A 14,034-nucleotide genomic window follows, 5' to 3' on the forward strand; every position below is an offset into this window, starting at 1 on the left:
AGACAGAATTCTGGGATGGATGGTCTATTGGTCTTTTATCAATACGGCTTTTATCATATTCACAGAACAGACATCGTACTGAATAACCTGCCACCATGAGCATCTCAAGTATTACACATCACTCACCAGTTTGATTGGAGATCTCTATACCTGTACAGGGAGTACAGTCATAGCAGCAGACTGGCTTTCCTTCTCTGGGTAATTTCCTATAGCCAAGAGAACAGCTCTGACTGCATCTGGATTGTGGAGATGACTGAAAATTGAGGAAAAAAATCTGTCTTCAAATGACAGTGGACTGTAGTGTATAAAATGCACATTATTTTTCTACTACTACTAATTATTTCTAGAGCTCAAAAAGAGCTTACAATCTAAACAGCCAAAAAAACAGGATATCATGGATACAGTTAAGTGGAACAATTAATCAGCAGGCTTCCTTGGAGGGAGAGCAGAGGAGTAAGGTTAAGGATTGAAAGCTATATCAAAAAGGTGGGTTTTCAGTCTGCTTTTAAACATGGGAAGGAAAGGCATGATGGACAAACTCAGGTAATTTATTCCAGGCATAGGGGGCAGCTAGATGAAAGGAATGAAGTCTAGAATTGGCAATGGAACATAAGGGTAAAGCTAAGAGTGACTTATCTGAGGAATGGAGTTCTCTTGGAGGTGTATAAGGCAAGAGAAGTGAAGACAGATATTGCATGGCAGCAGAATGAACATATTTGTAAGTCAGCATTAAGATCTTGAACTGTATGCGATGGCAGATAGGGAGCCAGTGAAGTAAGGAGAGGAACAACATGAGCATAGCGAGGTTGGCAGAAGATGAGTTGTGCAACAGAATTTTGCATAGATTGCAAGGGGGAGAGGTGACACTGTGGGATACCAATTAGGAATAGATTGCAGTAATCTAAGCATGAGGTTACAACTCATGGAGAAGGGTCTGGGTAGTGTACTCAGAGAGAAAGGGGTGAATTTTGATGAAATTGAAGAGATAGAAGCGACAGGTCTTAGCAGCTTTTTGGATATGTGTAGAAAAATGAAAGATCGGAATCGAAGACCACTTCAAAGTTGTGAGCAGAGGAGACTGGAACAATGTCAGTATTATTTACTGAGATGGAGAAAGGAGGAGGAGGAGCAGAGGGTTTAGGAGGAAAGAGGAGCAGCTCAGTCTTAGACATATTTAATGCAGGACATCCAGGCACCAATGTCAGCCAAACAAGCAGAGACTTTTTCTTGGACATTAGGTGAAATTTCAGGTGTAGAGAGGTAGATCTGGGAGTCATCAGCATTTAGGTGATACTGGAAGCCATGGGAGGAGATCAGGGCATCATGGCAAGATGTGTAGAGAGAGAAGAGAAGACGTCCTAAGACAGAATCCTGGGATATACCAACCGTTAATGGGGTAGCGGTAAAAGAGGACCCACAAACACATACACTAAAGGTGTATTGGGAAAGGCAAACAAGGAGAGGACAGGAGAACAGAATCACAGAATCCAAATGAGGACAGCGTATCATGGAGTAAGCTTTGATTTACAGTATCAAAGGCAGCAAATAAGTCAAGAAGGATAAGAACAGAGTAAAGGCCCTTAAATCTGGCTATGAACAAGTCACTGCAGACCTTAGTGAGGGCAGTCTCTGTGGAGTGTTGGAGGTGAAACTCAATCAATGAACGTGGAACACTATATGTAGTATATAATGAATTTAAAACAGAGAAAAAAGGACCTCAAAAAACCCCTAGATCACAATCAATACAGTTATGAACAATCGGGGTTAGGTTTTCATCACTGGTCCAAAAACTCTGTATAAATATTTTAAATATTTTTTAGCTTTCTTTTTTTAATTTTTTGAAATGCAATAAAATCATGAGTAATGTATGTAAATATTTAAATATATTCTCTAAATCACTTACCGTATTTTCGCGGATATAACGCGCACCATTGTAAAACGCGCACAGGGGTATAGCGCGCAGAAATCACGATGATATGTACAAAAACTTTTCTATACCGCGCTCAGGCATATAACGCGCATGCTGCCCGACTCTCCTTTCGCCCGCCCTGACTTTCCGTGCGCTGTCCCGACTCTCCGTTCACCCCCCCTGACTTCCGTGCACTGTCCTCCCTTGAAGTCCTGTCCCCCCTTGAAGGTCTGTCCCCATCCTGAAAGCCTGATGCCCCCCCGACGTCCGACACATCCCCCCCCCCGGCAGGACCACTCGCACCCTCACCCCGAAGGACCGCCGACTCCCCAACAATATCGGGCCAGGAGGGAGCCCAAACCCTCCTGGCCACGGCGACCCCCTAACCCCACCCCGCACTACATTACGGGCAGGAGGGATCCCAGGCGCTCCTGCCCTCGACGCAAACCCCCTCCCCCCAACGACCGCCCCCCCCCAAGAACCTCCGCCCGTCCCCCAGCCGACCCGCGACCCCCCTGGCCGACCCCCACGACACCCCCACCCGCCTTCCCCGTACCTTTGTGTAGTTGGGCCAGAAGGGAGCCCAAACCCTCCTGGCCACGGCGACCCCCTAACCCCACCCCGCACTACATTATGGGCAGGAGGGATCCCAGGCCCTCCTGCCCTCGACGCAAACCCCCCTCCCCCACAGCCGACCCGCGACCCCCCTGGCCGACCCCCCACGACCCCCCCACCCCCTTTCCCCGTACCTTTGGAAGTTGGCCGGACAGACGGGAGCCAAACCCGCCTGTCCGGCAGGCAGCCAACGAAGGAATGAGGCCGGATTGGCCCATCCGTCCTAAAGCTCCGCCTACTGGTGGGGCCTAAGGCGCGTGGGCCAATCAGAATAGGCCCTGGAGCCTTAGGTCCCACCTGGGGGCGCGGCCTGAGACACATGGTCGGGTTTGGCCCATGTGCCTCAGGCCGCGCCCCCAGGTGGGACCTAAGGCTCCAGGGCCTATTCTGATTGGCCCACGCGCCTTAGGCCCCACCAGTAGGCGGAGCTTTAGGACGGATGGGCCAATCCGGCCTCATTCCTTCGTTGGCTGCCTGCCGGACAGGCGGGTTTGGCTCCCGTCTGTCCGGCCAACTTCCAAAGGTACGGGGAAGGGGGGTGGGGGGGTCGTGGGGGTCGGCCAGGGGGGTCGCGGGTCGGCTGGGGGGGCGGTCGGAGGTTCTTGGGGGGGGGGGCGGTCGTTGGAGGGAGGGGGGTTTGCGTCGAGGGCAGGAGGGCCCTGGATCCCTCCTGCCCGTAATGTAGTGCGGGATGGGGTTAGGGGGTCGCCGTGGCCAGGAGGGTTTGGGCTCCCTCCTGGCCCGATATTGTTGGGGAGTCGGCGGTCCTTCGGGGTGAGGGTGCGAGTGGTCCTGCCGGGGGGGGGATGTATCGGACGTCGGGGAGTCGGCCGGGCAAGAGGGCTTGGGCTCCCTCTTGCTCCGATCGTGGATGCGGGTGCGGGTGGGAGCGCGTGCGAGCGGTCGTTCGGGGTGGGGGTGCGAGCGGTCCTGCTGGGGGGGTGAATCGGGCGTCGGGCGGGGTGGGAACTATGTTTAAAAACTTTTGTATACCGCGCTCAGGCATATAACGCGCGAGGGGTATGCGCGGTACGTAAAATCACGTATAACGCGCGCGTTATATCCGCGAAAATACGGTAAAGAGCGAGTTTAAAGCCGGCAAATTTGTTTTAAGGCTTTCTATGATGTAAAGTAAACCAGGCACTTATCTTAATTGCCCAACGGAGGCCCAACCATTTCGCTCTACGGCAGGGGTGCCCACACTTTTTGGGCTTGCGAGCTACTTTTAAAATGACCAAGTCAAAATGATCTACCAACAATAAAATTTAAAAAAACACAACGCACACTGTACACATAGAAAATGTTAATTATCATTCCTATTCCAGGGTTTTTCAAAGAGGTCAAAGCAGATGATTCTATGCACTATCACCTCAGTAACAACCATACAAAAATAGACAAATATACCCCCCTCCCTTTTTACTAAACCACGATAGCAGTTTTTAGAGCGCAGGGAGCTGCGCTGAATGCCCAGCGCTGCTCTCGACGCTCATAGGCTCCCTGCGCTAAAAATCTCTATTGCGGTTTAGTAAAAGGGGACCTTAGTGTAAAATATAGACAGAAGATATAAATTCAGACACATTTTGATCACTAAATTTAAAATAAAATCATTTTCCCTACCTTGTCTGGTGATTTCATGAGTCTTTGGTTGCACTTTCTTCTTCTGACTGTGCATCCAATCTTTCTTCCCTTCTTTTAGCCTGTATGCTTCCTCTCCTCCAGACCTCCTTCCCTCCCCCAACTTGTCCTTCCTCTCTCCCTGCCCTTTCTTTCTCTCTGCCTCCCTTTCTTTTTTTTCTGTTTCTCTTCTTTCCTTCTTTCTCCCTGCCTGCCCTTTTTCTTTCTTTCTCCCTGCCCTCCCCCAAGCCACTGCCATCGGGGACCAGGACCCAAACCGCCACCAATAACAGGCCCGAAAGCCGATGATGCCCCAAGCTGTCCCTTCTTCGGCCGACCAGCATTCCTCTCCCCGACGTCAATTCTGCCGTCGGGGAAAGGAAGGCTGATTGGCCCAAGATCGCGATGGACCTATTGGGGAAATGCTGCCGGGTCCTGCCTTCGCGGAAACAGAAAGTAGGCAGGACCCGGCAGGAAGAAGAATAAATGCTTCAATAACCTGTCTCCCGCATTAGCCCTTAGCGAACGCTTGCTTCAGGGCTCTCAACATGTGCGTGCTGGCTTCCCTGCTCCCCTCCCCTCCCCCGAACATAACTTCCGGTTTCGGAGGGAAGAGAAGAGAAGCCGGCACGCACACGTTAGAGCCCGGAGCATAAGTTCGCTACGGGCTTAAATCTCCAAGCCGTTTTTTTGGGGTTTTTTTTTAATGTTCAGCAGCGGCGGCAGCAAAAAGATGTGAAAAATAGAGATAGGATGCGAAATAAAACAGAGGAAGGAAAGAGGCACCACCACATACAACCTAACCTGGCGCCATCTTGAAAAAAAAAAAAAAGACATGGCTGAAGCTGTAATATTCAATGGAAGAAAGTGCCTAATTGGACATATTCTACAATTTATCTGGTTAGGCATTAATATTTAACACAGGTTAATGTTCTAAAAGAATCACATAAATAGCTGTCCTATCTTTGACTGCTAGTATAACCGGTTAATATTTTAGTGGTTGGCTGCCCCACATATTCAATATTGGTTGCTGAAAATGGCCCAGCATTAAATATTTGGGTTTAATTATGGCAACACATGGAATTCTGTGCCTAAATTTTAATTTTATTTTTCTAAATAATTATTCAATTAACTTCAATTACCACACCATTTAATCTAATTGAAATAATTTAGGTTAGGTTGGATTTCAGTTTGGCGTCACTGGCCCTTATATTGCAAGCTTACTTTATGGTGTTGGGTGTTGCCTGTCTAGTTTGTGTTAGTGATGTGATACTGAATTTCTGGGCAGATCATAATTTAAACTGAGTTTGGTTTTTGTAATTATGAGCATCTAAATAGAAATTATGTTTATATGTTTTCTCTATACTGGCTGGTTTATACACTTTTTTATATGAATCTAGTTTTTATTAATTTTTCATATATTCTAGAATGTTGTATTCTAGAATGTTTAATAGTGTTATAATTGTCTTTTTATATGTGTCTTAATTTATATACTATTTCTTCTAACAAATTGTTTTATTTTATCAGTTGTGGTTATAGCCCATGACACAGCACTTGTGTGGACATGCTTTGTGTTATTTTGGCATAGACTCCCTTTTACAAAGCCGCAGAGCTGAGTGCCATGTGGAAAATGCACCGATTTCCATTCAATTCCTATGAACATCAGAAAATTTACTGTGCCAGCCCAAACTGTCAGCTTTTGGAAAAAAGGGGGATAATGAATTAAAAGTTGGCAATAGAAATTGTGTGATCTGTTGTCATTTGTGCTGTATTGGATCTTGTGAATCTTCTGCTGTGGTGTTGCTTTATGTTTGTTTTTATATTACAAAATGTTACATCTCTCTCACCTGGGTAAAAGCAGCTTCCCACCCTATCTCTTTTTCATTGATTGTGAAATCCTCCCCAAGGGGAGCAGAAGGTTTGTAACTTCCAACAATTTTATATTTCAGTTTCTCCTCGGGGAGGAAGATCAGATTAATAATGCTGTAGTCCATGGGAAAGTCTCCATTGTTATCAAAAAAGATCTCTTCACCCATCACGTTCTTAAAGTGCACATTCCTCAGATAACGATGAAGCTAAAGAAAAAAGCACACATTTTCAAAAATGTCCTGAATAGCCAGTTTTCCTTTTATTTATATATTTATGAACATTTTTAATCTGCAAGTCTAATGTTCAATTACATGACAAATTTATAAATACAATGACACTTAGGATCTGAAATTCAAAATTATTTAACTGTTTAGCAACGGCTGCTATCCCCAAATATTCAGTGGAATTAACCTAAAGCGTAAGCTTGGGGGGGGGGGGGGGTGTTTCAGTTAATTAAATAGTTGCCTATTGGATAACTCAAATTCTGAAAACCAGCGATTAAATATTTAATACAAACAATTCAATTTTAATCTAATCTGCCACAGTTCATTTCATTACAGTACTTTTACAACTTACCTTTTACTAAGGTGCGCTAGTGTTTTTAGCACATGCTAAAGATTAGCGCGTGAAAACCATGTGCTAAACAAAAAATACTAACGCAATCTCTATGGAGGCATTAGTGTTTAGTGCATGTGATATTGTAGCACGCACTAACCATGCACTAAAACCGCTAGCACACCTCAGTAAAAGGAGCCCTTAATTTATTAATAAATATTACATTACATTACATTACATTACATTACATTACATCAGGGATTTCTATTCCGCCATTACCTTGCGGTTCAAGGCGGATTACAAAAGGTTAGTTTAAGGACAGAATTACAATGAATAAAGAATTACAGCGTTACAGAATGAACAGAATTATATGAATTGTAGAGCATAGCTAGAGAGGTAATATGAAGATCTTGAGGGCTTTTAGTGGTTGTGTTGTTATTTCTGTTTTAGGAATTTCTTGAAAAGTGTGGTTTTTATTTCTTTTCTGAACGTCTTATAGTCTGGGGTGGTCATCAGAAGGTTGGAGATTTGGTTATCCAGTCTTGCAGCTTGTGTGGCTAGGAGGCCGTCATGTTGTTTTGTTCTTTTCACTTCTTTGGATGGGGGGGTATGAATGGGGAGTGCGTTTTTCTGTGTCTGGTGCTGGTTGCTTGGATGAGGCGATTATTCAGGTATGATGGGCTGTCTCCGTGTAGTGTTTTAAATAATATGCAGTAAAATTTAAATTGGATTCTTTCTTGGATTGGGAGCCAGTGTGAGTTGATGTAGGCTTCAGTGATGTGGTCGTGTTTTTTCAATGAATAGACGAGTCTTAAGGCTGTATTTTGGATTGTTTGGAGTTGTCTTATCGTAGTCGCCGGACATGGGAGGAAGAGAATGTTACAGTAGTCCAGTATTCCTAGTACTAGTGATTGTACTATAAGTAGGAATTGTGTGCATTCAAAGAATTTTCGGACTTGTCTCAGGTTTCTCATGATTGCGAATGATTTTTGAGTTGTTTTGTTTATTTGTGGCTGCATTGTGCAGCATCTGTCTATGGTCATGCCTAGTAGTTTTATGGTTGTTTGGATGGGATATTTGGTTGCGTTTATGTCTAGGATGGTTGTGGTTTGGATCCTGTCGTTTTCTAGGAGGATGAATTTGGTTTTGTCTTGGTTGAGTTTAAGTTTGTGATTTTCCATCCAGGTTGTGACTGCTTCCAGTGTGTGGTGAAGTTCCTCTGTCATGGTATGTTTGGAATGATCGTATGGGATGAGGATGGTGATGTCATCTGCATAGCTATAGGATGTTATGCCTAGATTATCCAGATGGGTTCCTAGAGAGGCAGTGTATAGATTGAAGAGGGTGGGGGACAGTGGAGATCCTTGTGGTACACCGCATGGGTTTGACCAGGATTCTGATTTTTCTTTGTTTGATTTTACACTGTAGGTTCTGAGTTTTAGGAATCCTTTGAACCAGGAGTATACTTTGTCTGAGATGCCTATTGCATCTAGTATCTGTAGAAGGATGTTGTGGTCTACTAGGTCGAATGCTGCCGATAGGTCCAGTTGTATGAGTAGCATTTTTTTCCCTATACTAAGTTGTTGTCTGACGGTATCCATGAGGGAGCCTAGTAATGTCTCTGTGCTGAAATTTGTTCTGAATCCTGATTGCATGGGGTGTAGTAGGTTGTGGTCCTCTATGTAATTGGTGAGGAGTTTGGCTACTAGGCCTTCTGTTATTTTGACATATAGCGGAATTGAGGCTATAGGTCTATAGTTGGAAGGGAGGTTTTGTGGTGCCTTTGGGTCTTTTTGGATTGGGGTGATGACAATTTCGCTGAGGTTGTCCGGGAATGTGCCCTCTGTGAGCGTGAATTGGATCCATTGTAGAATTATGGTGCGGAACTTTATACTAGAGGTGGTAAGGAGATATGGGGGGCAATGGTTGAGGTCACAGGAGGCATGGCTGTATTTTTTGTATAATTTGTTAAATTCTGGCCATTTTATGTTTGGGAATTGAGACCAAGTTCTGTCTGCTGCGATTGCTTCTTTTCCTGTGGGGTGGATTGTGATTGGATTTTGGTTGGATGGGTTGAGTATGAGTGTGGCTCTGGTGTTGGTGATTTTATTCTTGAAATGTTCTGCTAAGATGGTGGGTGATGGTGGAGGTGTGTTGGTGGTGGTAGTGTATGGTTTGGTGTCTGTTAATTCTTTTAGTATTTGGAAGATTTTTTTGGAATCTTGTGTTTCTGTGCCTATGAGCTTGGTATAGTAACTTTTCCTCTTGTCTTTTAGTAGATTTTTGTATTGTTTGTTGATTTTTTTCCAGTCGGTTTTTGTTTGTTCTTGATTCTTTTTTCTCCATTTTCTTTCTAATCTTCTACACTGTCTTTTGAGTTGGAGTAATTCATTATCAAACCATTGGTCTGATTTCCTTCTGATTCTGGTTTTGGTATGTAGGGGTGCCAGATTATCAAGTATGTTGGCGGATACATTTTTCCAGTGGGAGATGAAATTTTTTGGGTCGCAGTCTTGGATGGTTTCGTCTACCTTTGACCAGAAGATGGTTGGGTCGATATGTTTGCGTGAGGTATATGTGGTTTTTTTTGTTTGAGGTGTGTGTTTGGTTTTGGTCCAGTTGATGTTGAAGTTAAAGATGTAGTGGTCTGACCATAGTGATGGGGACCATGTTCCGTTAGGAGTTTGGATTTCTTGATTGGTTGGTTGGTGAGTCATGAATGCTGCAATGTCCAGTTGATGACCTTTTTCATGAGTGGTTTGTGGGTTTAGGATCTTGAAGGATAATGCATTGAGGAAGGATAGACAGTTGTTTGCTGGTGTGGAGGTTTGATCTTCTAGGTGTAGGTTTAGGTCTCCTAGTATGAGGTTGTAGTCAGCTGTTAGTGAGTTTTGATAGATGAAGTTTTCAAATTCGGGCTTCACTGTGGTCCAGTTTCCTGGTGTTATGTAGCAGAGCAGGCAGTTTAGAGAGTTTTTTAGTGTTGTGTTTGTGAGTTGGCACGCTAGGAAATCCAGAATATCAGAATAATTTAGTCAGTGAACCTAATCCCCATCACTCACACTCACTTCCCAACTTTCACACACATACTACATTCATTGTGATTACTTTCATCCATAACTGGATCTTGACTAGTTCATGAGTTCATTAGTCCATGATCATCTAGTCCGAGAGGCTTCAAACTGAGAGTTGCACAACAGTCTAGCACATGAAAATCACAGTTTCTTAAACACAATTGACAGGCCTCTCTGTCCTCATGATGGTCCTGTTCTTCAATTCATAAAGCATTCAGCTGACAGGGTTGTGGTCCCTGGGAGTGCTCGTGAAATTTTCTTAAGAGCACACATGGACTGTGACACTAAGCAAGTTGTGTATAGTATAGTTTGCCCGTGTGATAAATGGGGGCAAACGTGATGAAAGATCAAATTTAGGGTGGCTCAACATCTTAGTAATCTCAGATTGGGTAAGGAGGATACCCCGCTTGTTTCACATTGGCAAACAAATGTTCATAAGGTAGAGGATATGTGGTTGTGTTTTTGATTCAAGTGTATTTTCCAGGTGGTGGTAATATATCTGAGGTACTGCTTAGAAGGGAACAGAGATTAATTTATGAGTGGAATACAGTTGAGCCTTATGGACTCAACAAAGAAGTGGAATGGAATCTGTTATAACAGGAATGGGGGCTGAATATGGTTGTATTCAACAAAGAAGTGGACTGGAAGTTGTTATAACTGGAACGGGAGTTGTTTGAACAGGGATATAAGGTTTATGGAGAGGAAGTGTGGTAGTTTGATTTCCTGGTAGACGGTGTGTTTCCTGCTTGTCAGCTGATTCCAGCTTGTGACGAACCCGGGACTCCTGCTCGAGTCTGCTTAGTTTACTTGTAGGTGAAAGGTGTTTTAAAGATTTTGTTGAGGTTTTAGTATGAATGTAAGGGAATGTATGTGAATTATTTTGTATTGTAGGTGAAGTTGTGATATTGGTGAGTCTTACAAACACAGCTCCTGAAGACGCCAGGTGGCGAAACACAGTCTTGTGATGAGCTGAATGCTTTATGAATTGAACAACAGGACCATCATGAGGACAGAGAGGCCTGCCCATTGTGTTTAAGAAACTGTGATTTTCATGTGCTAGACTGTTGTGCAACTCTCAGTTTGAAGCCTCTCTGACTCGATGATCATGGACTAAAGAACTCATGAACTAACCAAGATCCAGTTTTGGATAAAATAATAATAACATTTTATATACTACAGGACCGTGAAGTTCTATGCGGTTTACAATGGTTAAAAGATGTTACAAATTAATTAGAATTTTTTTTTTTTTTCATCTTTATTCCTTTTTATTTCTTTCAACAAGTGTACAATATTATTACAAGTAATTCACATAACTCACTTGTCATTCTTAAACAATATTATTATACATGTTTTAATTCCCTCCACCCACCTCCCATCCCCTCCTATATCAACAAAATATTCTATCCAAACATATACATACTTAGACATCCCTCTTTCATAATACAAGTAATCTTACATTATCTTATCCCTCCCTCCACCCTTTCTTCCTCAAACTCCATGTTCATTTTATTATATAAATTAATGCACAACAAATATTTCTCATCATATTACATATATTCCCTAATATTTCATAACAACATATTTCTAATAAATTTACCCCCTTTTCTTTTCTTCTCATACCTATATATCATGTTTCTTATATTCATTAATCAGTTAAAATATACCACTGTTTAATTAGATTATCCTATCCCCCCACCCCCCCTCCCCCTCATTTTTACAAATTATCCCCTAAGGAAAAAGAATAAACCTTAATCATTATAATATTCAATTAATGGCCTCCACACCTCCTTAAACCTTTTAAAATATCCCCTCTGTACTGCATGAAATCTTTTCAACTTATACAATTGACAAACTGAGTTCCACCAAAAACTACAATTCAGTCTAGAACAGTCTTTCCAATTAGTCATTATTTGCTGAATTCCCACTCCAGTAAGAATCATCAATAATTTGTTGTTTGCTGCAGATATCTGACTTTTGGCCCTCATACACATTCCAAAAACCACTGTGTCGTAGGATAATGCTACATGATTCTCCATCAATATATTAACTTGATCCCAAATTGATATCCAAAATGCCTGAATACATGGACAATAAAATAAAAGATGGTCTAAAGTTCCAACTTCAATTTTACAATGCCAGCATCTATTAGACTTAGAGCAATCTAATTTTTGTAATCTAGTAGGGATCCAGAATGCTCTATGCAACAAAAAGAACCATGTTTGCCTAATAGATGCCGACATCGTACCTTTAATTCTCCAAGACCAAATACGTGGCCATTGAGATGCATTAATCTGATGCTTAATCTCAATGCTCCAAATATCTCTTAATCCATTTTTTGGTTTCTTATTCAAATAATTAGATATAATTTTATACCACTTTGCGGCCTGGTGTCCCAGAAAATCTGCCTGGAAACATAAGAATTCTAAGCTGTAATGATCATTTAAAGATTTCCATTCAGGGAACCCCACCTGAATAGCCTGCTTCAATTGCAACCACTTATAACTTTGTTTTTTATTCAGACCATATTTATGCTGCAATTGTGAAAAATCAAGCAGCTTACCATTATCAATTACTTCCGTTAATGATCTTATGCCTGCTTTAATCCAATCCTTCCAGAAAATCTTAAACCCGCCTATTTGTATCTTGGAGTTTACCCAAATAGTCTGTTGTTTCGATTTTAAAATAGAATCAGTAGTTAATTTGTCTACAAATCGTAATGTTTTCCAAGTATCCATTAATATTCTATTGTCTTTACGTATTCTAGGCACTTTTATACCAAGCAGAAGATCAAGCCTAAGTGGAAAGATAAGTGATCTCTCCACTCGTAACCATTCTGGTAGTTGTTCCAAAAGCTCTGGGAGGACTCAATACATACCTTGGCGCATGATATAGGCCTGATGATACCTATAAAAATTGGGAAAATTTACCCCACCCTCCTCAATTGGTCTTTGCAAAGACACTAGAGCCACTCTTGCAATTTTACCCAGCCAAATAAATTTAACCAGAATACTATTTAATTTTTTATAGAAAGACCCCTGAAAAAACACTGGTATCATTCCCAATTGATAGCAAACTATAGGCTTAAATCATCATTTTAACAGTTTGAACTCTTCCCCACCATGACAATTGTAAAGGATCCCATTGCTCACACAACTCTGTTACTTTTTGTAATAAAAATTTTTCATTTATTCTCATTGTCTCTTCGAGTGTTTTATTCAACCAAATACCTAAGTACTTCATACCATCTTCTTTCCAAATAAAAGGGAAAGAATCAAGTATACCTTTTGTACAATGCACATTTAAAGGTAATATTTCTGATTTAGTCCAATTTATTTTGTATCCTGAGAATTTTCCAAATGTATCTATTACCTCCAGTAAACATGGAATTGTTGTTTCCGGATTTCTCAAATGAAGCAATATATCATCTGCATAAGCGGATACTTTATATTCCACTCCAGCACATGGAATACCCTCTATGTCCTTTGCCTGTCGAATAGCTAACAACAAGGAGGAAGAAGACTGGCCCTATTCCAAGGACGTGGACCTACGCCCCCCAAGGAACTCCCGAATAAAGAAGATGGGGATCATCGTAGGCGACTCCATTATACGACATGTGGACAGCCACACCGCAGGAGGAAGAGAGGACAGAGTTGTCATCTGTCTGCCTGGAGCAAGAGTGAAGGATGTGACCAACAGGATCTCCAGGATCATAGATGGCGCAGGGGGAGAGGACACCGCTGTGCTTATCCACGTGGGAACAAATGATGTGAGCGGGCGGAAGTATGACAGGGAAGAGCTGAAGGGCCAGCTCCGCTCACTCGGAAGACAACTGAAGATCAGGGAGGTGAGGGTGGCCTTCTCTGAGATCCTCCCAGTACCAAGAGCAGATGGAAAGAGACAAGGGGAATTGCAAGTAATCAACGCCTGAATGAGACGATGGTGCGAAGAAGAAGGCTTCGACTTCGTGCGCAACTGGACGGCGTTCTGGGGAAAAAGCAAGTACTACAGAAGGGACGGACTACACCTCAACAAGGAAGGAGCACGAGTTTTGGCAGGCAACATGAAGAAGGCAATCGAGAAGGCTTTAAACTGAAAGATAGGGGAAAGCCGACAGTCGACCACCGGTCGATGGCACGGATAGCAGGATGCCCCGACGAAGAAGCCAAGGACTACTACTCCTACACAAGAGAAGACGACCTCACAGCCAATAAGGGAGAAAAAGCAGGAAGGGACAACTCAGACACAGGAGAGGACGACCACACAGCAAACAAGGGTGATAACACAGGAGCAGTAAAGGATACCGTAATTGAAACTATAGGGACGGCCAAGAGTAGAAGGTCCAAAAAGGTAACACAAAGGGAACTTAGATGTATGTATACGAATGCTAGAAGTCTAGGT

The 14,034-nt window shown here is 42.8% G+C and overlaps 1 protein-coding gene across 1 annotated transcript in view; it reads right to left on the minus strand.

Annotated features, from left to right (window-relative positions):
- Window positions 1-14,034, minus strand: part of LOC117346314 (vomeronasal type-2 receptor 26-like) — a 43,890-nt gene that overhangs the window by 8,493 nt on the left and 21,363 nt on the right. Inside the window, exons 5-6 of the mRNA XM_033915712.1 lie at window positions 5,986-6,213; window positions 127-253 (exon numbers count right to left, since the gene is read on the minus strand). Coding sequence (XP_033771603.1) covers window positions 127-253; window positions 5,986-6,213 — 355 coding nt within the window. The remainder of the gene's footprint in view (window positions 1-126; window positions 254-5,985; window positions 6,214-14,034) is intronic.

Source organism: Geotrypetes seraphini, chromosome 12 (assembly GCF_902459505.1).
Source record: "Geotrypetes seraphini chromosome 12, aGeoSer1.1, whole genome shotgun sequence".
NCBI lineage: Eukaryota > Metazoa > Chordata > Amphibia > Gymnophiona > Dermophiidae > Geotrypetes > Geotrypetes seraphini.